The 23,953-nt window shown below is 43.4% G+C and overlaps 1 protein-coding gene across 3 annotated transcripts in view; it reads right to left on the bottom strand.

The window, feature by feature from the left end:
- LOC144755965 (ATP-dependent RNA helicase DHX58-like) overlaps positions 1–23,379 on the bottom strand; it is a 102,762-nt gene extending 79,383 nt beyond the window's left edge. For all 3 annotated transcript variants that reach the window (XM_078645412.1, XM_078645413.1, XM_078645414.1), the window contains exons 1-3: positions 23,252–23,379; positions 18,236–18,415; positions 2,684–2,888 (exon numbers count right to left, since the gene is read on the bottom strand). In XM_078645412.1, the coding sequence (XP_078501538.1) occupies positions 2,684–2,888; positions 18,236–18,403 (373 nt within the window). In that variant the 5' untranslated portion in view covers positions 18,404–18,415; positions 23,252–23,379. The remainder of the gene's footprint in view (positions 1–2,683; positions 2,889–18,235; positions 18,416–23,251) is intronic.
- Positions 23,380–23,953: the final 574 nt, after the last annotated feature.

Genomic DNA, 23,953 nt, shown 5'->3' with positions numbered 1-23,953 from the left:
GTTATTGAGAAGCGACAGAGGCGGGTCAGGGCAGATGGTGAAAGCCTCTTTTAAGATGTGGGGGGTGGGGGGCAGCAGTCATTGGGGGAGCCGGAACTCACTCTGTTAAGGAGTGTCAGAAATTAATCTCTTAATATCAGAGGGATAGAGTCGAGCGTGGTAGGGTTTTTGCAAGTGGTAGGAAGGGTGGAGGTAAAGGTGGGGACACAACATCCAGTTCTCCTGATACAGCATATATTTCAACCAAGTGTGTAAAACTGATCTATAAGAACTCCGCCGTGCAATCCATACAATAAGGCAAAAGTGTTGAGATGCCAAACTGATGGCAGTTGTGCAGCATACAAATAACAGACAGCAATAGCATTACGGAGAGCTGCATGTTATTGTTAGTGTTCCCTGGCCTACCTACAACTGGCACTCGAGACAAGCCATGGTTAGGTCTGCTGGCCCTCAGCTAGTTTCACGTCTAAATATTACATGTGAAACAATAATGTGCTCCCATCAGTCTTTCTACAACAATATGAACTATTGGATTTAGTTTTAGGGAGGAGTGGGTTTAAACTCCCAATATATTTTCTTATGGGGGATGTTCACAATACCTATCGGACCACGCCAGCTCCCTCCCCATTTCTTACTGCTGTCTTCATTTTATAAAGGTATCCTGACACTACTCCCTCTACCTCTATTTCTACTACTTCTGGTTCATGTGTCACCCCCTCCCCTTTTTTGCCATGGTTGTGTAGAGTGAGAGTACTCACTATTCTGTAATTCAGCTGATGAAATGCAGCATAGTTTCCTTTAGTAAACAAGCACTAAGGTGTAAACAGATTTTTCTTGGGTGCAATGCTTTTCAATTTGTTGGTCATCGTTTTGTCACTCCTCAGATGATAGAGCATAAATTAGATAGCATGTGTGTTTGTGGAACGCACATTCACTACTGAGAACTCTCTTTACACTATGGACAGATAACGCACAGAAGTCTCTTGGCACTTTGGACAGGTAACAATTGTTTATTTACCCAGCTCAATGGCACTTATTTTGACAGCCCCAACAGTTACGGATTACCAAATAGGCAAAGTAGGTACCGGCCTAAGGGCCCCACTTCTTTTAGGGGCCCGCAACAATGAATCAAAATAATATTGATTTGATCTTGAAAGTAAATTACAATTAAGGCTTCCTGTTTTCCATTTTTACAGATAAATACAGACAGAAAACTATGGGTATTTTTGTCTGCATTCATTTTTAAAAGTGGATATATACAGAAAATTGTGCTTCTTTTAAGTGACTCTCCGTGTTGTCTTTCATGAATTGTATCCTAATAGCAGAGCAAATAGACAGCTTGGGAAAAAAAATCAGGATGCAATTTCTTTAAATAATGGCATATGTAAACATACATTTGTGGTATAATGCTAATATTTAGAGGATTTATTGTTCCGTAATATTTGGCAGCTTAAATAGCTAAATCATAACAGTAAAGTATGAGTGCGTCTATCAGTTAAATTAATATGGAAATATACAGTTTTACAACTTCATTTATACACAAAACCCAAAATAAATATGGATAAATACAGATAAAATGGCCCAAAAATAAATATGGATAAATACAGACGGAAATGTTGAAAAACAAATCCATAAAACCGGGAGCCCTAATTACAATCAAGTTTTCTTAAATATTTTTTCAAAAAGATAGAACTCAAAGAAACAAAAACTTTACATTAAAGACTCTATAGAGAAAGTACTGTATTAATATCATGTACCCATTAACAACTTAAAGTACTCATCTTCTGGCAGCTGTCAGTTAGCAAAAACAAATCCGGTGCTTCGGGTATTATGAGATATTTTGCGAGGGGGGGGCCTGAAATTTCGACTGCCTACGGGCCTCCACAAGGTTTAATCAGGCACTGAGCCTCAAAAGGATGAAAGGCTAAGCGGACATGCTGGGATGTGAATCTGCATCTATGATATTTAAAACAGAACCCTTTATTGGGTGCATTAACCCACTAAACAGTTATACCTGGCTGGGTTGGACCAGTACCTCTAGGCAGGGCCGGTTCTAGGATTTGCGGGGCCCTGGGCTACAAGGGAATGTGCGAGGCCCCTCTAATTTAGATACGTTGACCCTTGCAACTAAACCATGCAGAGACACTTCGGGACGCCTGTGTCCAGCATTTTAGTGCCCCGCAGTTTTAACTTTCAGCCCACAAGCAATTCTCACACCTTCAGTCCGATAGGTGTGAGAATTGCTTGTGGGCTAAAAGTTAACACTGTGGGGGCGCTAAAATGCTGGACAATGGGCGTCCCGCAGTGTCTCTGAATGGGTCTCCTTGCAATTGGGACAAAAGGAAGCGTCTCCCTCCCCTAGGCCTCCAGAAACCATTCCTGAGAGGCCCGGGGAGGGGGGCCCCTCCAATTGACCCTAATTGCCTAAAAACCTTTCTTTAAAATGGATCGCCAGGGAAACAAAAGGACACAGCACCAGTGCGGGGCCCCATACTGAAGTGCTGAGTGCGAGGCCCTGGGCAGCTGCCCACACTGCCCATGCCTAGTGCCGGCCATGCCTCTAGGCCATATACGGAACGCACTCAGCAGACACGTGCGGAAACAGAAGAGGTCCATGCGTCGGTTATTATGAAAATTGTGCTGCCGACAGCGTTTACATTAAAGAGGGGCAACCCCTGCTCACCGGTTAGCTCCACGTGCTTCAATTCGTCCTTGGCTTCCAGCGCGTTCTGCAGGATCTGCGCGGTGCATACAATGACATCATGCGTCTTCACTGCATCCGCGAAGAAGCACTTCTCATCGCTATCCCCACTAATGGCGATGAGGCGGTAGTCGTCCTTGAGGTGCGGATTGAACTCCTTTGTGTAGAGTTGGTCTACCAAATGAACCTGGAAAGGAAAAACATTAAACATTTTCATTTTTTAAATTCAGGAGGCAAGTCATAGGTTAATCGTGGCAGTCAGTATTGTGCATTGTTGTTTACAGAAATACCTGAAGCACTGGTCCTACATGAAACATACAAAATTAATGAAATTGTTATATTTTGTGGGTTGTTTTTTCATTCAGCTCTTTTGCAGAGTTCGAATCCATGCACTATGGTTCTACACAACAAGACTGTGGAGGGCTGTGTGCAGCTGGTTTAAAAATCGTTTTAAATCAAAATGCACAAGTTTAAATCCAGTCCACTCCCTCCGCTTGCGCAAATACTTTTATTCTGGACTTAATAAGCAGTAACTAAAAATATAAATAGTAGGATATATATGTGTGTGATGTAAAAGTATAAAAACACATAATTTACACCGAAAATATAGACCACGGGTAAAATACATCTTACTCCAGTATTGGAGCTTTCATAGATTCACATACCTGAATCATTCCCCGTCGTCGGAACGGGAGTCTCCGGTACATAAAAAAGCAATGCTGAGTAGTATAGCAAACTGAAAAGAGGCCTAGGCCCATTTTCCTTTTGCAACCCATAACCTTCGTTATGTAAAAGAGACCAAACTTGTCCCTGAACCAATCAGAGCCCCTCACCCTCTAGAACACTCCTGAGAGAACCTTTTGCCCCTCAGATTTTCTACCGCACGTTGTGCTAGGGAGTCTCCTTTGAGCTCTGCTCAAACTCTGTTTCAAAATCTCCTCACTCTGTGGAAAAGGAGAGTAAAGGACATGCTTTTGGGGAAAGATCATGTTAAAAAGACGACTTCTGAGCCGTCAAAATCACTTCCTCTGGTCAAAGAACCCTTCAGGAAGCAGTCTTTTATACCTCTGAGGTAAAGACTAAGACAGCCTCTCCGTCGACGGCGGCATCGTCTACGGTGGCATCGTCTATGGCGGCATCATCTACGACAGCATCGTCTACGACGGTGGTCATCTACGACGGTCGCCGACGAGGGTGGTCGCCGACGAGGGTGGTCGTCTACGACGGTCGTCGACGATGGTGGTCATCTATGATGGTCGTCGACGACGGTGGTCGTCTACGATGGTCGTCTACGATGGGGGTCGTCTACGATGGGGGTCGTCTACGATGGTGGTCGTCTACGATGTTCGTCTACGACGGTGGTCGTCGACGACGATGGTCGTCTACGATGGTTGTCTACGACAGTGGTCGTCTACGATGGTCGTCGACGACGGTGGTCGTCTACGATGGTCGTCTACGACGGTGGTCATCGACGACGATGGTCGTCTACGATGGTCGGTCGATGACAGTGACAACAACAGCGACGACGACGAGGTCACCATCATCGGAGACTATGTCGTCAACGACGGATAGCTCTCTATACCTGGTGTCGACGATGGCATTGACAACAGTGGTGTCTACAGCGATCTCCTCAACGGGCTCGTCGAGGAAAATTCCAAAATTAGAAATCATCAGCACCTGCTTGAAGAGCAGGATTCATAGGAAAAGGACCCTTTGGATACGCTAGTAGTCCCTCACAATTACATGTGAAGTATGAGGAGAAGGACTATGAGGAGGGATATGGGGAGTAGTAATATTATCAGCAACAGCACTATCGCCATGAGTACCAGGAAGGAATGGTTGGAATGACATGCTTCATGATGATAGATCTGCAGATTATGCTGGCAGACTATGGAAAGAGATTTCTGCCGGCACCAGCTTCTCAGGAAATCCCATCCCTACTACTCCAGTTAGAAACAGGGAGCCACAACAAGAAGTTAGGCTGGCAACTCCTCAAATAATACACCACCAGAATCCGGTCACCACGGATGATGATGACCAGGAAGAGGGAGAAATAACAGATCCCAGCAAAAAATGGGATGATTACTTGAATCCATCTCCGACATCTCCCTTACCAGGACTGGTGGATTCTCCGCAGATTCCATAATATAATGGAAACAGCTGCGAGAGATTCTAGCTTCCTATGTCGACAATACAAACGGAATACTTCTTATACGATTTCATGTAGCCATTCCAAAAAATCAGTCCAGGCTATCCCCAATTGTTAGCCATGTGTGGGAAGAAGGTTTAAAAGTGATGAAGACACCGGCGACAGTTACGCCTGTGCTTGCTGGATTGGAGAAACAATATAAAGCTCCTTTAGATGCACCCGTGTGTTTACTGGGCCATCCAAAACCTCATTCCGTGATTTAGCAAGCGGGGCAACAGGAATCTAAGAATCCCTCGGCGCCTATATCAACACCTCCTAACAGGGAGGGGAGATGCTTGGACAACACAAGACAGAGATTCTCATCCATGTCTGTTCTCTTAGTCAAAGCAGATAATGCCCTTGCTATTCTGGGCAGTTAAGACGGGAATATGTGGTGCGATATGGCGCCTAACATGGACCTCTTCCCAGAGGACATTAGACATGAGGCGAGCGACGGTGCTAAGGCGTCAGGGGTGGTTAAGGTCGACTGCCATTAGACCAGAAGTCCAAAATTAGGATCCTGAATCTCCCCTTCGATGGAGAAGATTTATTGGGAAACAAGTGGATGAGGCATTTCAAGGTATCAAAGGAGATACAGATACTACAAATACCCTGGGTACACTATGATACCGTTAGGTGCCTTTCCGAGGCGCCAGGGAAAGAGGCCAGTCCTCCTACAAAGGAAGTTATCAACAAGGGAAGATAACCCCTTTTATTCCTCATCATCACAACCATATTGTAAGCAATAGGGTATACAACAAACAAGGAACTATACAAAGTCTGCTCCTAGAGGACAAGGAGGTCGTCAAGGGAAAAAAATGGTAAAACACAATGACAACCTCCGGGATCTGGCTACATGTTGCTTTTCCTCTCCACGAGTTCCATGGGTGGGAGAGTTGCTTCCCATCTACATTATTGACAGAAAATAACAGACAGATGGGCCTTCAATATACTAAAATTCGCACACTCTTGAGTTTTCTTCAATTCCCTCCTTCCAACACGGCAGACAAGTCAAGAGACTAAACATCTATCTCAGATGTGTTTGGAGATTCGGACAATGCTCCGAAAGGGAGCAATAGAACCGGTGCCGATCTTCCAAAAACAAAAAGGTTTTTACTCCTGTTTTCTTCCCAGTCCGGAAGAATGCCCTGCAATGGCGTCCTATTCTAGACCTGAGAGCTCTGAATACTTACCGTAAGAAGCAATTTTTCCAAATGCTGACCCTAGACATTCGGCTACTCTTACACCCAGGGGATCATATGACCACTCTAGACTTACAGGATGCTTATTTTCACATCCCCTTCATCCTTCCCTTAGACTGTATCTTCGATTGGCAGTAGCTGGGGACCATTACCAGTTCAAAGTACTACCAATTGGTCGCAAATCAGCCCCGAGAATCTTTATAAAGTGTCTGACGCCAGTGACAGCTTTTTCTCAGTAGGCTCAGACACCAAGTATTTCCATATAGAACAACCAACAAGACCATATCCATGGACGTCAACAGGGGTCAGTTACTCAGGAGAAAGAACAGTCCATTCGTACTGATAGCTACTCCAGAACCCTAAAAAAGTTGTGGGGATAATTTCACTGCACTACGCCCAAATTCATAAAAAAACACAATTTCCTTGGCAGAAACACCGAATACCCAATTGTCTGACCCACCTAGGTCTATCACCCAGATCCACCCACAAGGTGTTGGATCAAGTTCTTCTTAGAAAAAATGTGTGAAAACCAGGTGACACCTCACGGAAACACCACCAACGGGGTAACTGGTATGTAATTTCCAGACAAGCCCCTGTCTCATCATCGGTGGTCACTTGATTCTCAAAGAAAGAGAGAAAATAGTGTCCAAACACAAACAACACAAATGTGTGACAAAATGTGGAAAGCAGAAGGCATCTGCTAGTGACAAACACACAACATAAAAAAGTGCATAAAACACAGCATCTAATTCCCTTAACCAACTTTATTCATAGGGAAAAAGTTTAAATGCTGTACCAATAAAAAGGCTGGTAGCTAATCATGCATACCATTACCTAGTACCAGTGCCGACATGTTTCACTGCCATATACTTTTAGGCAGTTTCATCAGGGCTGCACTATATGCTGCCACTCCACTTTTGGACACTTGTTCTTTGTTAACCAAAGACCACCAAGTTGCTCATACCGGTCGCCTCAGGGATGGAGGAGGTGTAGGGAGCGCCAAGCGTGAGTTCCTACCTTCACTTAGCTATTGGCTTTCGTGGTAGCTCATCCGGAGCGCTTTGTCTCGTCCACCAAGTATTTCCATACCTGGACGACTGGTTGGTAAAAGCACCATCAGAAACTTCAGCCCAGGTATCCACTACGGCATGTATACAGTTGTTCGCCGAACTGGGGCTGACTTTCAATATGGAGAAATTTTCCCTTCAACTGTCAAAGAAGATCTACAGCCTGATTCATCAAGCTAAATTGCACTTGCAAAGGGCAAGATTCTCAGAATCTTGCCCTTTGCAAGTGCAATTTCTGATGGTGCTTTTACCAACCTGTAGGCCCATAGGAATGCATGGGGAGTTATTCCTTATTTGCGATTAGCAATTAGCTAATCGCAAATAAGGAACATGTAGGAATCGCAATATTTTTTGCAATTCCTACATGAATCCCGTTTTGCAAGTCCTTAATAGCGATTCCTTATGAATCGCTATTAGGGCCTCGCAAAACGGGAGAATGATGAATCAGGCTGTAAGTGTCTAAATAGTTTGAGAAATATACACTGGGATTTAAGTGGAAAATAAACACTCCCCAAATTTTATTTCACTTTTCGCTTAAAAACATGGTGCTGTCAGCGTGAATATTTTCATCTGGACTCTCAATTTCCAAACAACATTTATAACATTCTTGCATAAAGCAATGAAAACTTCAAGCCTTGTCTGCCAGCAGTATCATTTGTACCCTCTTAATGGTGAGTTTCAAGATGAGACCAGTAGCTGGAACTCGATCTTTGAGTCTCTGTCTTTCTACCAACACTTTTGATATTGATTAAAAACAAGAGAAGAGTAAAATGCCAGGAAGAGCAACCTGGGCACACCACTGTCAGAAGAACACCGCAGTGTGGTAGAAAAGTTGCTTCCAGCGCAGCTCTAGCTGGGATTCCAGGCCAGACAAGGCGAGTCACCTGTAAAAACTTGAAAAACGTGTGACAGCCCACTGCCCTGGAGGAATGTGGGGATAAATCAAAATTCTGTAGTATCACTTGTGATCTGTGATACCCGACAAGCCTGCATCATGGAAGATTGTTGCAACGTCTCAATTCCTCTCAGATCATTGGTTGTATCATGTGTGAGCCATGATACCCAACAAGCCTGTATCATGGAAGATCGCTGCAACCTCACCATTCTTCTCAGATCACCAGATGTGTCTCGTGTGATCCATGATACCTGACAAGCCTGCATCAGGGAAGATCACTGCAACGTCATCATTCGTCTCAGATCACTGGTTGTGTCATGTGTGATCTATGATACCCAACAAGTCTGCATCAAGGAAGATTGTTGCAACGTCACAATTCCTCTCTGATCATTGGTTGTATCATTGTGTGATCCATGATACCTGACAAGCCTGCATCATGTAAGATCATTGCAACTTCACCATTCCTCTCAGATCATCGGTTGTCCAATAGGATGGTCATTCAGCAACAGGAGGTCACAGCAGAGCTGAATGCCGATATCAGACCAGCACGCCCCTGAGATGGCCTTTAGATCGAGAGAGTGGTCAATGGTGTGGCGATACTTTATAAACCCTACGCTACTCTTTGGGGTTAAAGTCACTTCCTCCTTTAATCAGCTATGAGTCAGATGTAGACCACTATTCTCGGCTAAAACACTTTGCACACCTTTTAGACATTCTACTATATAAAACTCTGCAACGATACATATGTTTTTCATTAGAGAATAGGGTCAGGCATACCATGGGAATTCTTCCCCTAAAGACCCAGGGCCTCATTTATGAGAAATGACGCATCGCTGCGTGAAAGCAGCGATGCGTCACTTCTCAGTGTGCACTCCTTGCGACTTCCCTGAGGTGTCATATTTAATGTATGATGCATCATGTCACAAGGAGTTACAGATACGTCAGTATTTCTGACGTATCTGTAAGCACAAAAGTGACGCATTGCTGGAGTGTGTCATAAAAGTGACGCAACTCCAGCAATGCGTCCTTTCACATGGGGCAAGCCCCATGTGAAAGGGCCTGCATCAGTCTTACGCCTGCTGTGAGGCAGGTGCAAGGTTTTGACGCAACGGCGTCCTAGAAGTGACGCAGTGAAATCTCATAGATTTCACTGCGTCACTTCTACGAGGCTTTTTGCAGGGAAACGCCACCGCTGAATACATTATACCTGGCGCAGGTATAATGTAGCTCAGGTGTTTACAAAGTGGCGCATCTGCTTAGATGCGTCACTTTGTAAATAGTGCGCAACAGGATGCATGTTTTATGCCGCCGATGCGTCACAAAAAGTGACGCATCGGATGCGCAAGACTGACGCAAGGCCTCATAAATGAGGCCCCCAGACTTTTAATTGTGATAAATCAGAAAGTTCCACACAAATTTGTGACTTATGTAATGGAGGACGACAAGATTTCTTACACGTGTTATTAGTCTGTCCAAATTCGACTCTGGTAATGGCATGGTGTTGGCATAAAAAGCCTACATGTTTAAGACATAATCTTTGCTCTGCAAAAAGTTTAATTGAGTTTTGTAAATCTCCGCTTGATGAATTTGCTTGTTATAACCAGTATACATTTTTCTTAAAGTTTTTTAAAACTGTTTTAATGCCTGAATAGTATAACTGTTTTACTACCTATTAATCATGTATTTGTTGACCTCAGTCGAGGTCTAGGTCAAATTAAATAAATCTGTACAGTCTTGTTAACCCTACCGTGCTCTTTGAGGTTAAAGTCACTTCCTCTTTTGCAAAAACCTCAACGGCAAACCTGGGGCTAGACATGGACTTGCACTCCACATAGACCTCAAATTCACAAGTCCTTACATTTGCAGCCAATGGAGCTTCCATCATGGGACTGTATTGGAAGAGAAAGTATTTTGAGAGGCGCAGTATTCTAGAGAGTTGTTACCCATGAGACTGACATCTTTTCTATTCATTCTGACATCACATCCTGCCAAGAAGCAAAGCTGATTCAGAAAAGGGGGTGGTGATGAACAGAGTGTCTGAATTAAGCAGACCACTCTTACCCAGTCCAAAGATCAGGGCTTGATCCATCACCGTTTTTTAGCTCACTGCACCATCCCAGCTCAGAACCTGGCTATATGCAAATTAGTCCGTTCCTGTCCCAGTGCATGATGGGAACAGGGCAAACCAAACTACCAAGCCAATTCTTATACTGGGAAGGAAACAAGCTTCCGGGGACCGGTTTCTGGCATTTCAGCCGTCGTCGGCCCGGCTTGCTTGAATCCTGATGGTGCAATGAGCAAGGGACTCACATCTGAGTATACCCTTCAAAGCAAAGCTGGGCAGCAGCTCCGCCCATTGCCAGGTCAGCCATTTTGAAAGGCAGAGTACTGCCGAACTAGTGGTACATACTGCAAAAAGTGGTAGAACCTTCCGTATGTGGAAATATCCATACAAAGTACTATGCGTCAGTATCTAGCACACCTATTGTTGCCACCAAAAGGTCACATTTGGTTACATACTACAGGAGTTTAAAAAAAATGAATGTGCAATAAGAAAACAAGTTACTTACCTGTAACTGTAGTTCTCCAGTATTGGAAGCTTTCATAGATTCACATACCTGAATCATTCGCCGTCGTCGAGACGGGAGTCTCCGGTACATAAAAAAGCAATGCTGAGTAGTATAGCAAACTGAAAAGAGGCCTAGGCCCATTTTCCTTTTGCAACTCATAACCTTCTTTATGTAAAAGAGACCAAACTTGTCCCTGAACCAATCAGAGCCCCTCACCTTCTAGAACACTGCTGAGAGAACCTTTTGCCCCTCAGATTTTCGTGCACTTGTGCCATAAACACCTTTTGTGCTAAATCCGAGGTGAGCCTCTCAGGGGAGGAGGGTATATGTATGTGAATCTATGAAAGCTTCCAATACTGGAGAACTACAGTTACAGGTAAGTAACTTGTTTTCTTACTCCAGGATTTTAGCTTTCATAGATTCACATACCTGAATCGGAATAGCGAGCAGTAAATTATAGCACATTTTGTTTTGTTACCTACACCTCTAAAATAGGCAACATATGTCAGTCCACCATCGCGGTCACTGTCTATAAATACCCATAGACAGATGTTCATAAATTACGTATAATACAGCATATGACAATAAAAATGTGCTTATCTTACCACAAAGGAAGGAGGGATGGAAAAGAGGGCTCACCGTTACGGAAAAGGTTCCTCAGTACTGCTTCCCCACCACTGCCACATCCTGTCTACAGGTGCATCAAGGCAGTAATGTCTGGTGAAGGTATGAGTACTCTTCCAGGTAGCAGTCCTGCAGATATCCTGGATAGGTACTCCTGCAAATAAAGCAGTGGAGGTGGACACTGCCCTTGTAGAATGTGCACGAACAGGTGCATTCCCCGGCTTCCCCGCCGCCTGATGATAATATTGTATTGTCTTTGAAATCTATTGAGAAATTCCCCTTTTACAAGGGAGAAACCCCTTCCTGGGGACACTATAAGCAACCAATAGTTGGGAAGACTTGCGGAAAGGCCTTGTTCTTTGCCCGTAGAATTCCAGGCACTGTTGAACATCTAATGAATGAAAAGCTTTTTCCACTGCTGTTGACGGTTGATGGTAAGACCGCTTAAGAACCAGTGGTGTATTTAGATGGAAATCTGTTGGCACTTTTGGAATGAATTTAAGATTAGTCCTGAGGACCACCCTGTCCTTCTTCGAACTGCAAAAACGGTTCATGTATCGTGAGAGCCTGTATCTCTCCAACTCTTCTGGCTGAAGTGAGAGCTCGAAGAAGAGCTAGTTTCCCGGATAAGAATTTCTGGGTCAAAACAACACCTTCAGAAATTGTTTCATAATTCTTTCAGACCAAAGTGATGGACTCAAGGAAGTTGTCTATATAGAGAAATTGCCGTCAGGTGTACTTTAATAAAAGCATGGGCCCAACCAGATTTTGCAAACATCAGAATATATGGAATAATTCGATGTGCCTCGGAGTTTAGAGGATGAGTATTATGTTCTTGGCACCACAGACTGAATATCTTCCATTTCATCCTATAAGTTTGGTTTGTCGTATCCGCTCTGGCATGCGCTAGAATATCTGTATTCTGCCGAAATATCTAGGATGCGGAATTCGCAATATTCAGGAGCCAGGCCGCTAAGCACAGCGATTTTGGGTCCGAATGAAGCACTTGGCTCCGGGACATTGTCAATAGTGATGATATTGGTTGTAGACGAATTGGGTGATCCTCCGATGGCAGGAGCACCTCCGTGAACTAGTGTTGTCTGGGTCACCACGGAGCTATTAGTATTACTGTGCACTGTTCCTTCTTTATCTTTGTGAGAGCATGTGGCCAGAGGGGGATCGAAGAAAGGGCGTAGGCAAAGACGCCTGACCATGCTATCAAAAACGCATTCCCCCAGATTCTCCCTGGTGATGCCAACTTGCGAAGAACCGGCATTGTGTGTTCTGAGCTGTCGCAAACAGATCCACTGCTGGAACTCCCCACTTGAGGAAGATGATCTGCAGTATGTCCCTGAGAGTGCCCGCTTTGATGTTCAGATTTCCTGGAAGGTGTTTCTCCTTTAGAGATACTCCATGTTGGACAGCCCACTTCCATATCTTTTGTACTTTCCACGACAGGGAAAGGATCTTTTATCTCCCTGCTTGTTGAGATAGTGCATTGCGGTCGTGATGACTGCTCTCACCAGAACAGACGTTCCCTGAATTCTTGGTAGGAAAGCCAGTAGTGCCAAGCCTACCGCTCCGAGCCCAAGCCAGATGATGTGAAGCTGTCCTTGCCACTGCCACCGACCTCTGACCTGCAGATCCCGAAGGAATGCTCCTCATCCTTCCAGAGATGCATCAGTGGACAGACTCACAAGATTTTTTTTTTCTTTTTTTTTTTTACTATGCCACTGCTTGCATCATAGCCAGGTTGACCTTCACCTTGTCGCCGAAGGATCTCTCTACCTGGTGCTCTCGGCAATCTAGTTTCTCCTGTAATGGGTGCATCCTTAGTCGGCATAAAGGAATCAGAGGTATTCAAAAGGACACTGCCCTAGTAGCGACTTGTATATACGTACTGAAAGACACTTCTATCCTCTGAAATTTCTCCCAGAAACTTGCAGCCTGATTCATCAAGCCGAATTGCGCTCGCAAAGGGCCAGATTCTGAGAATCTGGCCCTTTGCGAGCGCAATTTTTGCATTTGGGATTCATCATCCCAAATGCAAAAATCGGTAATTGCTAATTCGCTAAATTGCGAGGAATTACATTTAAGGAATCTCTATTTGAGATTCCTTAAATGCAATTCATGAAGCATTTTAAAATTGCGAAAATGCAATCTTGGGCCGCTATTTACCGAGAGGTCAGACCTCTCGGTAAATAGCAAAAACTTAGAAAAATGCTTTTAAAAGCATTTTTCTAAGTTGCATGTTGCACACACATGTCCCTTGGACATGTGTGTGCGCAACACCTGTTTCAATTTGCATTTCAGGGGTGCTACAGGGTGTCCTTTGGACACCCCTGGCACCCTTTCAATCGCTATCTTATTTGCGAATAGCTAATTGCTAATCGCAAATAAGGAATACTCCCCATTCATTCCTATGGGCCTTTTGGCCCATAGGAATGAATGGGGAGTTATTCCTTATTTGCGATTAGTAATTTGCTACTCGCAAATAAGGAATGTATAGGAATCGCTATTTATTTAGCAATTCCTACATGAATACCGTTTTGCGAGTCCTTAATAGCGATTCGCTATGAATCGCTATTAGAGGCTCGCAAAACGGCCCGTTGATGAATAAGGCTGTTTGTGACTAATATGCGAATGGAAATAAAAAGCATGGTGTAGTGGTCAGTAAAAGAGGCCCCGTGCATGCCAGGACCTGGCTTGGATTTTAACATTGCTGCCCTCCTGCTTTATTATTGAAGGCGTTGTACAGCACGGTAGAAGTTCAGAGCATGCAAGGCCCTTTGATTTTGATCTCCGCTACCACCGCGAATTACTTTTGAGCACAGATCATATGTAAAGCACGGTGGCAGCCGACGTTGAAAACAAAGGGCCTTGCATGCACTGGGCCGTTTTTACTGACTACTACGCTCATGCAAATCGAAAGCGCGGTGTAGTCACTGAAAGCGGCTCAGCGCAGGCAAGAACCTTGAATTTTAACGTGTTCTGCCACCGCACTTAACTGTGGAAGGCAATGTAAAAGGCGGTAGTGGCCTAGTGAAGGAAAGGACCTTGGATTTTAAACGTTGACTGCAACCGCGTTTTATTATTGAAGGTAGATTTAAAGCGCGTAGCAGCCGACGCTATAATTACAGGGCTTTGCCTGCACTGAGCCTCTTATTCTGAATATGCGGGTACTAGCACAATGGCTTGCCTACCTCTGCAGCTACTCGGTGAGGATCAGCGGCAGATATCAAGCCCTGTGCCGGCCTGGAAAAGGCGCCTGACGTGCAGAGTGCAGGAAGAATGTTACGTTCTTCGGCTCGGCTCGGCCCGCCCCGCCCATCTAAGCTCAGTTCAGCCTTTCTGAGCAGCCGCTTTGGGTGAGTGCAGGCAAAACACACCAACGTGATAATAAATTAATGCTCAGAATGAAGCCTTATTAGATACTGGTGCGAGCTTCTCCCAGGGGGTCGGCGAGCTACCGGTAGCTCGCGATCGACCGGTTGGAGACTCCTGGTAGGACATACGTTTCCAGAGATGACTGGATTTAAAAGAGTGGAAGGGACGTAAACCTAGAGCAGTGGTCGCATGAGTGCTCCCATCATTGCCGAAATATCCGTTTGTAAAGTTTAGTACTCCTTCAGGGAACCTTCTATGGATGCTAAGTCTGTTTCCAGCACCAGTCATTCCCCCACTGAATTATCAGCTTTTTGAGATATAACTGGTCCTCAAGAACTGAGTCTGGACCCACGTACAACACTTACCAGCTGTCCAGTGGACATACAGATTAGATATTACAAGGCTGACTTTGGGACCCATTTCTTTGCTAACCTGCAATGATTATTCTTGTGGTTTGGGAATCCTAGTTCTCTTTTTATGATGAATCTAGTTTTGGAGACACTTGGCATAATGACAGCCAATTAGGCTCAAAATCACAGATCTCCCGTAATTTGAACTCAGTTCAGCTGAAACAATGTAGTAAGAAGAGCAAACATAGTACAGCACCCTTGATCCATCCGTAACATTCAGTCAGGCACCTTGTGGCATTGAGAAACATTGCCCAAAGCTTTCCAGAACCTGTCAAAACCAAAACCTACAAAAACAAAATGTGGCCTAAAGATTGAGAACCAAAATATTAAGAAGGTACATACATAAAGGTAAGTATAGATTTACTGTTTTAACTCCATGTATCTTGAAGATAGACATATTTTAGCAATGTATATAGAAGTGGAGTTACTCACCTATGTATAATTAAGATAACAATAAATTGGTAGTCAGTATTTTGTCCACAATGGTTTGTAGGACCAATTCCATAATAATAATATTGGGCTTCATTTTTGCTGCCCCACTTTAGCTATGATTAAAGAAAGACATTTTCTAGACAGACTATCTTCTAATGTGCATGCCATCTCTGATCTAGGGTTCCTTGTGTGGTGCAGGACACCACTGCGTATGCAGTACTACTAGCCTTCCTAATCCCCTAGACACTACCCTTCCTGAACTTTTAGACACTAGCCTTCCTATTCCTCTAGACACTAGCCTTCCTAATCCCCTAGTCACTAGCCTGCCTAATCCCCTAGACATTAGCCTTTCTCACCCCTAGACATTAGCCTTTCTAATCCCCTAGACACAAGCCTTTCTAATCCCCTAGACACTGGCCTTCCTAATCCTCTAGACATTAGCCTTCCTAATCCCCTAGTCACTAGCCTGCCTAATCCCCTAGACATTAGCCTTTCTCACCCCTAGACATTAGCCTTTCTAATCCCTAGACACTAGCCTTTCTAATCCCCTAGACACTAGCCTTCCTAATCCTCCAGACACTAGCCTTCCTAATCCCCTAGTCACTAGCCTACCTAATCCCCTAGACATTAGCCTTTCTCACCCCCTAGACACTAGCCTTTCTAATCCCCTAGACACTAGCCTTTCTGATCCTCTAGACACTAGCCTTCATAACCCCCTAGGCACTAGCCTTCTAATACCCTAGACACTAGCCTTTCTAATCCCCTAGACACCAGCCTTTCTAATCCCCTAGACACCAGCCTTTCTAATCCCCTAGACACCAGCCTTCATAATCCCCTAGGCACTAGCCTTCATAATCCCCTAGGCACTAGCCTTCTAATCCCCTAGGCACTAGCCTTCATAATCCCCTAGGCACTAGCCTTCATAATCCCCTAGGCACTAACCTTTCTAATCCCCTAGATGCTAGCCTTCTAATCCCCTAGACACTAGCCTTTCTAATCCCCTAGGCACTAACCTTTTTAATCCCCTAGACGCTAGCCTTCTAATCCCCTAGGCACTAGCCTTAATAATCCCCTAGGCACTAACCTTTCTAATCCCCTAGATGCTACCCTTCTAATCCCCTAGACACTAGCCTTTCTAATCCCCTAGGCACTAACCTTTCTAATCCCCTAGACACTAGCCTTTCTAATCCCCTAGACACTAGCCTTTCTAATCCCCTAGACACCAGCCTTTCTAATCCCCTAGACACCAGCCTTTCTAATCCCCTAGACACTAGCCTTCATAATCCCCTTGGCACTAGCCTTCTAATCCCCTAGGCACTAGCCTTCATAATCCCCTAGGCACTAACCTTTCTAATCCCCTAGATGCTAGCCTTTCTAATCCCCTAGACACTAGCCTTTCTAACCCCTAGGCACTAACCTTTTTAATCCCCTAGACGCTAGCCTTCTAATCCCCTAGGCACTAGCCTTAATAATCCCCTAGTCACTAACCTTTCTAATCCCCTAGATGCTACCCTTCTAATCCCCTAGACACTAGCCTTTCTAATCCCCCTAGGCACTAACCTTTCTAATCCCCTAGACACTAGCCTTTCTAATCCCCTAGACACTAGCCTTTCTAATCCCCTAGACACCAGCCTTTCTAATCCCCTAGACACCAGCCTTTCTAATCCCCTAGACACTAGCCTTCATAATCCCCTTGGCACTAGCCTTCTAATCCCCTAGACACTCGCCTTCATAATCCCCTAGACACTAGCCTTCTAATCCCCTAGTTATCAGAATCCGATGCCTGATTAAACAGCAGGAGCCTACCCTAAAGCAAAAGGAGGAAAGGATCATGGGTAAACTCAAAAGAACAAGAGAGTGGGAGAGAGAGATTGCTTCTTCTCGAGCAAACAAAAACAAGTATTTCACAGGTAAACAAAACAAGGTCTCTATCATACATAACGTGCGCCTCTTTTTCCTGTGTCTGAAATGTCTGAGGAAATCCTGTTTTTCTGCCATAACGGGTGCTAGCAATGCATACGCATCACAGTGTCTCCGCTATGAGAATGATCCCAAATAAAAAAGGAAAAACTCACACAGTACTCGTTTCAAGGTCTCCACAGAGTACAGTCCTGGCATTAGGGCTCATCAGTAAATTGTCAAATGGGGGTGTAATATCTCAGGAAAGCAGGAGTAACAGCAGCAAGCGAGAAGTCAGCTAAACGTTGACATCAGGAAACACACGACTGCAGCACACTGAGCACAGACTCTAATCCACAAACATTTCATCACTGTGGCCCTTTGCTACAGACTACAATTGATAGCAGAGCACAGAGGATGCAGAATGAAACAAAGTAGCTACCACCAGGGTCTTCTGCCAAATGGACAGACTGCTTGGTGGGATGGGGGTGGAGTAAGGGGGTTGTGGAGTAATTACCAGAAGCAGCAACAAACAGCCGAAAGGTGGTGAGGTGGTTGGGCTGGTTCTTTGAGACCCACATCACTTTGAAGGGCCATGACTTCTCGCGAGAGAACTTCAGATCTGAGGATAAATTGTGTGTGTTAAGCGCTAAGGGCCAGGAACTCCTATACAAGAACCGAACAGTTCGGTACCAGTACAGGAGGGTCTGGCCTTAGCTCTGCCTACCGAGATTAGCTTGGGCAGCAAAGTGTATCAAGAGTTAAGTCTATTGAATTGGTAAATAAAATCAGCCATTCACTGTACCACAACAACACCAGAAACACTGCTCCCATGGTCAACTGCACCATAAATACGATACCTTGTTCACCAGCACTGCCACCTTGGCGTTGCGCTTGTTCTGCAGGTGTCGCTTGGTCACATACACCGCTGCTCTGGTCTTCCCGGATCCTGTTGGGAGCCAAATGATGATGTTTTGTCCCTCAAGCGCCGGCTGGATCACCTCCCATTGGTAATCATACAGATCCATCGTTACCAGAGACTGAAAAAGGTTCACATTTTATTTTATCGCAGTTGCCCTTATTATTGTATTTTGTATTAACAAAAAGAATAATTGGATTCTGTAATCAGACACACTAAAAAGCAGCACAATCCAAAATTATCAACAATTTAAATTACCAGATTTCTGTAGTTATTTATATATGGGCAACGTTCAGAAGACATTTACCATTTGCTTTTTTGTTTTAGTAAGCAATACTTTTTTTTAACTAAAATAAAGAGGACCACATTTATTGATTAATTGATTGGAAATTTGGCAGAGAAGAGGTGGGTCTTCCGTCGTTTCCTGAAGTTTGGAATGGCGGCTGATCGAATTTCAGCATGGAGGACCTTTGAGGCTTTGCTGTTGACCATGGACAAGACACGGGCTCACAGCTGAGTTTTAGTAAAATAAGGAACGGGCAAGAGAATGTAGGAACTGGAGAAGAGAGATCTAGGAGGGGAATAGCTTGTGAAACAAGACTTGCCATATTACGAGGAGTTTGAGTGTACAGCCTTATCGCAAAAGGCTTAAAGATACTGCAGAACCGGCTGTAGGTTTGTCAGATGCCCTAAGACTTGAGACCTCAGTTGTTTGCCACGAATAAGGCGTGCAGTGGCATTCTGTATATGTTGCGGCCTCTACAGTGAATAGTCTGGGAGACCAACAAAGAGTACATTTCAGCAGCACATTGCAGCAGTCGAAGCAAGATGAGATCAGTGCCTGAACCACTGTTTTGTGGCAGTGGGAAGAGGGGGATCTATTTTATGACTTTAATTTAGAACATTCTACCCTCATTATAGGCCCTTGCCCGGGCATATAACTAGGATTCAGGGCCTTTACCAACGGGCATAGCCTTCGGCAGCAGGTTATAACATCGCAGGACGAGGGCTTCTGAGCAGAGCTTTGAGCCCTGGCATTCATTCTTTTACAAAATAAGCACTGGGTGAGGCCCACTGCCAAAGCTCTTCTTTTGAGACCAGGACTGATTAACATCATCAGACTTTTGACTGTGAAGAATAGAGAGAAAGGCAGAAAAGGGGGAAGAACGGAATAAGAAACAGTTGGAATAACAGGGATTAAAGTAGAAAGCAGGGATGAAAAACACCTGCAAGAGTTTTGTGGTGGGTACCAAAGGCATGTAGTGTAATCAATGTTGATGCAAAGTTTTGCAGGCCCGACCCTTTTCTCGCCAGTCTGGTATACCGAATTTATTTGTGCTATTGTTATAGTGCTATTCATTTTTTGCTTGGAAAACTCTGTGACGCCCCTTAGGGGTTGGGGCAACTCCGCCTCATAAGTATATGTAGTTAGGGTGCTGAGTGTCACTTTTCCTAGCATCCTTCGCAAAACAATTATATAGTTCTGATTCCTTCTTTTTTTCATAGTCAAGTGTCCTTGTTCTAAGTAAATTCCACAGTTAAAAAAAATAGAGGCCTTTTATTGCACGGGGGAATCGCAAATCTCCACTTTTATCCAGATTATAAATCGGCCAAACTACGTAAAAAATTAGTTAGAACAGAAGCACACGCAGCAACTGATATAATAGCGTTAATGCGGCATATTAATAATAAAATCGGCCGCTTGCTTGTATAACACTTACGATAGTTAGACATTGCTAGGCAGCTGAGGTTTCTCTAAATTAAAATAAGTGGGGGCAGCTTATGAACAATAGGCCCGGCTTAGGAACAGTTGAACTAGAGTTAGTATTGCACAAAGAGTGTTCCCACAATCTTGTTTTCAACCTAGAATAGGTAAGATCAATTATTAAATATCTTAATGTTGTTGTTTTAGGCTGGAAAGCCCGATGCCCTGGTTTACAAAAAAACGAAATATACTAAAAGAAAATTAAAAGGAAGACGGTGGAAAAAAAATATAAAATACTTACAGGTAATTTACACCTAGATTCTGTATAATATAAGAGTCCTGGCTACATAATCACACCACATTACTAATAAGGGTGTGATCTCTGTTTTAGGATTGGTTGCCTACTACTGGTGGAATTTGAAAAATCCATTTTAAAGTTTGCCTGAATCTTATTGGCTGTGGTAGGTATTTCAATATGAAATAAATTGATTACCTTTTAGTACAACTTGAGGTATTTTACTTTGAGCCAATATTTTTTGGATACAGGCAACTGCAAAGAATTGTTCTTTAAATATATTCTGGAGGCAACAATTTGCCACACTGAACATTTAGAAGAGAGCCCTTGAAGACTGTTGGGGTAACCTGTGCTAATTATGGTGGGTTATGTGTTTATATAACGAAGGAGGTTTTTAAACCCCTTATGTCTAACAATTAATTGTCCGCTAAATAAATATGAAATTTATCATGAATACCTACTCACTAGTATAAACAAACAGTGGGCTGGGAAATACAGGTGTTATAATTTTGGGAACATATATAGAGTTTTCCCAGTCAAATATAATTTTAACATTTGGATGTGCAGTTTGAATGATTACGGACTTTTGTGAGTTGGGTCTTTCCGTCAGTAGTACCAGCAACTCAAACAATAGTACAGTACTTGTGAGTTTAACTAAGTCTACAAACCTACCGAAAACCTCTGTTTTATATGAAATAATCATGTATAATGTATATTGTTGATGTCGTGTATAATATAATATATAAAAAATGTTTTTGTATGTTTATCCATATAGATGCACAGTGTTGGAATACATTTGTAGCAAGCCTGAAGAAGGAGGTGGGACCAATACAATCCTCCGAAATGCGTCGCTGTCTTTTGCTCACATATGTAAAAATTTATTTGTACACTATTTCACAATACACGCAAATAATGTTTTATTAATGTGAAGGATTTTGTTATAATTTTCTTGTATTTTTGTGGCTTGGTTTCCCATATGTTTTTAATGTGCATATTGATGTGCTATTTTTAGAATTTGTTAATGATTTTATATGAATTAGTTTAATAAATGTTTCCAACGGAAAATCTTTTTTGTTTATATATTGGCTTTCTGGTAACTGATGGTACTGGCCCAATATATGCTTAACAATATTGTTGAATATTGAAGTACGATTGTGTGCTGAAGTGTTGCATGTGTATATTGAATGCTAATAGAATCTCCCAAAGGGAATCTTTCTTAGACTTAAGCACATTTGAAGACAAACATCACATTTAAAGAACATTGTCACATTTAAAAACCATCCTCACATATAAAGATCCTTTTCACATTTAAAGATCATTCACATTTAAAGAGAATCCTCACATTTAAAGAGCATTCTCACATTTAAAGAGAATCCTCACATTTAAAGTGCATTGTCACATGTAAAGACCATCATCACATTTAAAGAACATTGTCACATTTAAAAACAATACTCACATTTAATGATCATTCACCTTTAAAGAGAATCCTCACATTTAAAGAGCATTGTCACATTTAAAAAGCATTGTCACATTTAAAAACCATCCTCACATTTAAAGAGCCTATGTGTCATAGGTTCACACTGTCTACCAGTGCCTCACACACACTGAACGCACATGCATGCACACGTCCCACCCTCCTCATCAGTGCTTTATCACACTCACTGCCTGCAATTACCAGGGAGTCATAATGCCCGTCATTGGGAGCTCTTTTATTATTATGAGTGACATATTGATTTGCCGTCAGATCAATGCGGTTGACAGCTCCTCACTCTCGCCTGTAGAGCCAGCTGATCACATTGACAATTAATGTGACTTTTTCACACTGCCATCATTACATGCTTTTCACAGTGCCAGCCAGCGCCAGTTTATCACACACTCACCAGTGATAGTTTTTATAAGATCCCCAAGTGCAAACTTTTCACCACACTCACTAGGGACAGTGCAAGCTTTTCACAACACTCACTAGTGATAGTGCAAGCTTTTCACAACACTCACTAGTGATAGTGCAAGTTATTTCCCACTACTGATATTTTCCATGCCCATGGAAGTGCCTTCCCAGGGTATTCCTGGGGTTGGAGTGTCTGCCTCTTTGGAGTATTTTCCATGTACTTGTGTTTGGTGCCATTGTGTAACATGCACACACCACTTTGCCCTTGTAACACACGGTTTGCTACCTCTCACATGTTTTTATCTTTGATACTTGCACAAGTGCCACCTTGCCTACATAACGCTTGTTCGTGTGCCTGAGTGTCTAGCACCTTTTGCAGTATTATACCTTAAATGATACTTTGTTCTCTCTTGTAACTGCACACTTGTCACTTACTTTTTCCTCCTGTGCACTTTTTACTAACTCATGTATGTTTGGCTGCTCACAATTTTCACTACCTCATGTATTCTGTTTGCTCACAATTGTCACTATTACCTTTACTACCTCATGTATTTTTGGTTGCTCACAATTTTTACTACCTCATGTATTCTGTTTGCTTACAATTGTCATTATTACCTTTACTACCTCATGTATTTTTGGTTGCTCACAATTTTTAATACCTCATGTATATTGTTTGATCACAAATGTCGCTATTACTTTATGTAACGTAACGTATGCTTTTGTAATGTTTCTCATTATGTTCCATTTCTGTTCCTTTTGTGAAGCGCTCTGACACCTTCGGGTAAAGTCCGCGCTATATAAAAATGCATAAATAAATAAATAAATAAAATAAGCTTTTCACCACACTCACTAGTGATAGTTCCATACACAGTTCAGGAGTGCCAGCTCCGTGTTGCTCTCTATTGCCTCAAAGGGACATGGAACGGGGCAGACATGGTGGCCAGGGCACTAATTCTGCACACAGTGGCCATTACTTAAAGAGTCTTTAAGTAATGGCCACTGTGTGCAGAATTAGTGCCCTGGCCACCATGTCTGCTGAAAGGAGCGCTTTATAAAAAGTGTCGCTCACCTGTCACCTCTTCAGGCCGCCGTCTCTTTCCCTGCGTCTCCGTGGGCTCTTGTCAGACTGCCAGCACTCTAAGGCGTGAGCAGGAGTCTCCCGATTTAAAAGGCTCTGGTGTTTTTTCACGAGGTAGTTTCCTTGTCACCCAAACAGGCAGTATGTATTTCCAAGTTCCCCCTGAAAAGGGGGTTTTCGACGTACAGCCCCTCTACTATGACAAGGCTAAATGTTACACATGGGCATTTGGAGAAAAACATGTGTACGAGTTCAGTATTGGAGGACTTGGAAAAGATACTGTTTGGTTGAAGTCTCGAACCACCTTCTAAGCACCCCATCAGATGTCATACTCCGAAACCGAAAGTGAATCTGCTGTTCGGACCTGGGAAACTGTAAATGAAACAGCACGGGTTCCTCCCTAGTAGGAGAAATAATGATACGCCATTAGGGGAGTGGCTTTCATTGGTGCAGCAGGTGCAGTGGCACCGGGTTCCATTGATCTCTGAAAATTGCGGTCTTTTACTACCCCAACAGCAGGCACAGGGGCAGCTTCCTTCCGTGCAACAGGTCCCATCTCATCCTTGCTACGCTACTGAAGGCAGTGGCTGCTGTTTAATTTTATTTATTTTATTTAATGCATTTTTATAAAGCGCGGACTTTACCCGAAGGTGTCAGAGCACTGTACAATAGAACCCGTTACGTTACATCCCA

The sequence above is a fragment of the Lissotriton helveticus genome, chromosome 5_1, assembly GCF_964261635.1.
Source record: "Lissotriton helveticus chromosome 5_1, aLisHel1.1, whole genome shotgun sequence".
NCBI lineage: Eukaryota > Metazoa > Chordata > Amphibia > Caudata > Salamandridae > Lissotriton > Lissotriton helveticus.
The sequence above is the reverse complement of the archived record's forward strand: the minus strand, read 5'-3'. Positions and strand labels throughout refer to the sequence as shown.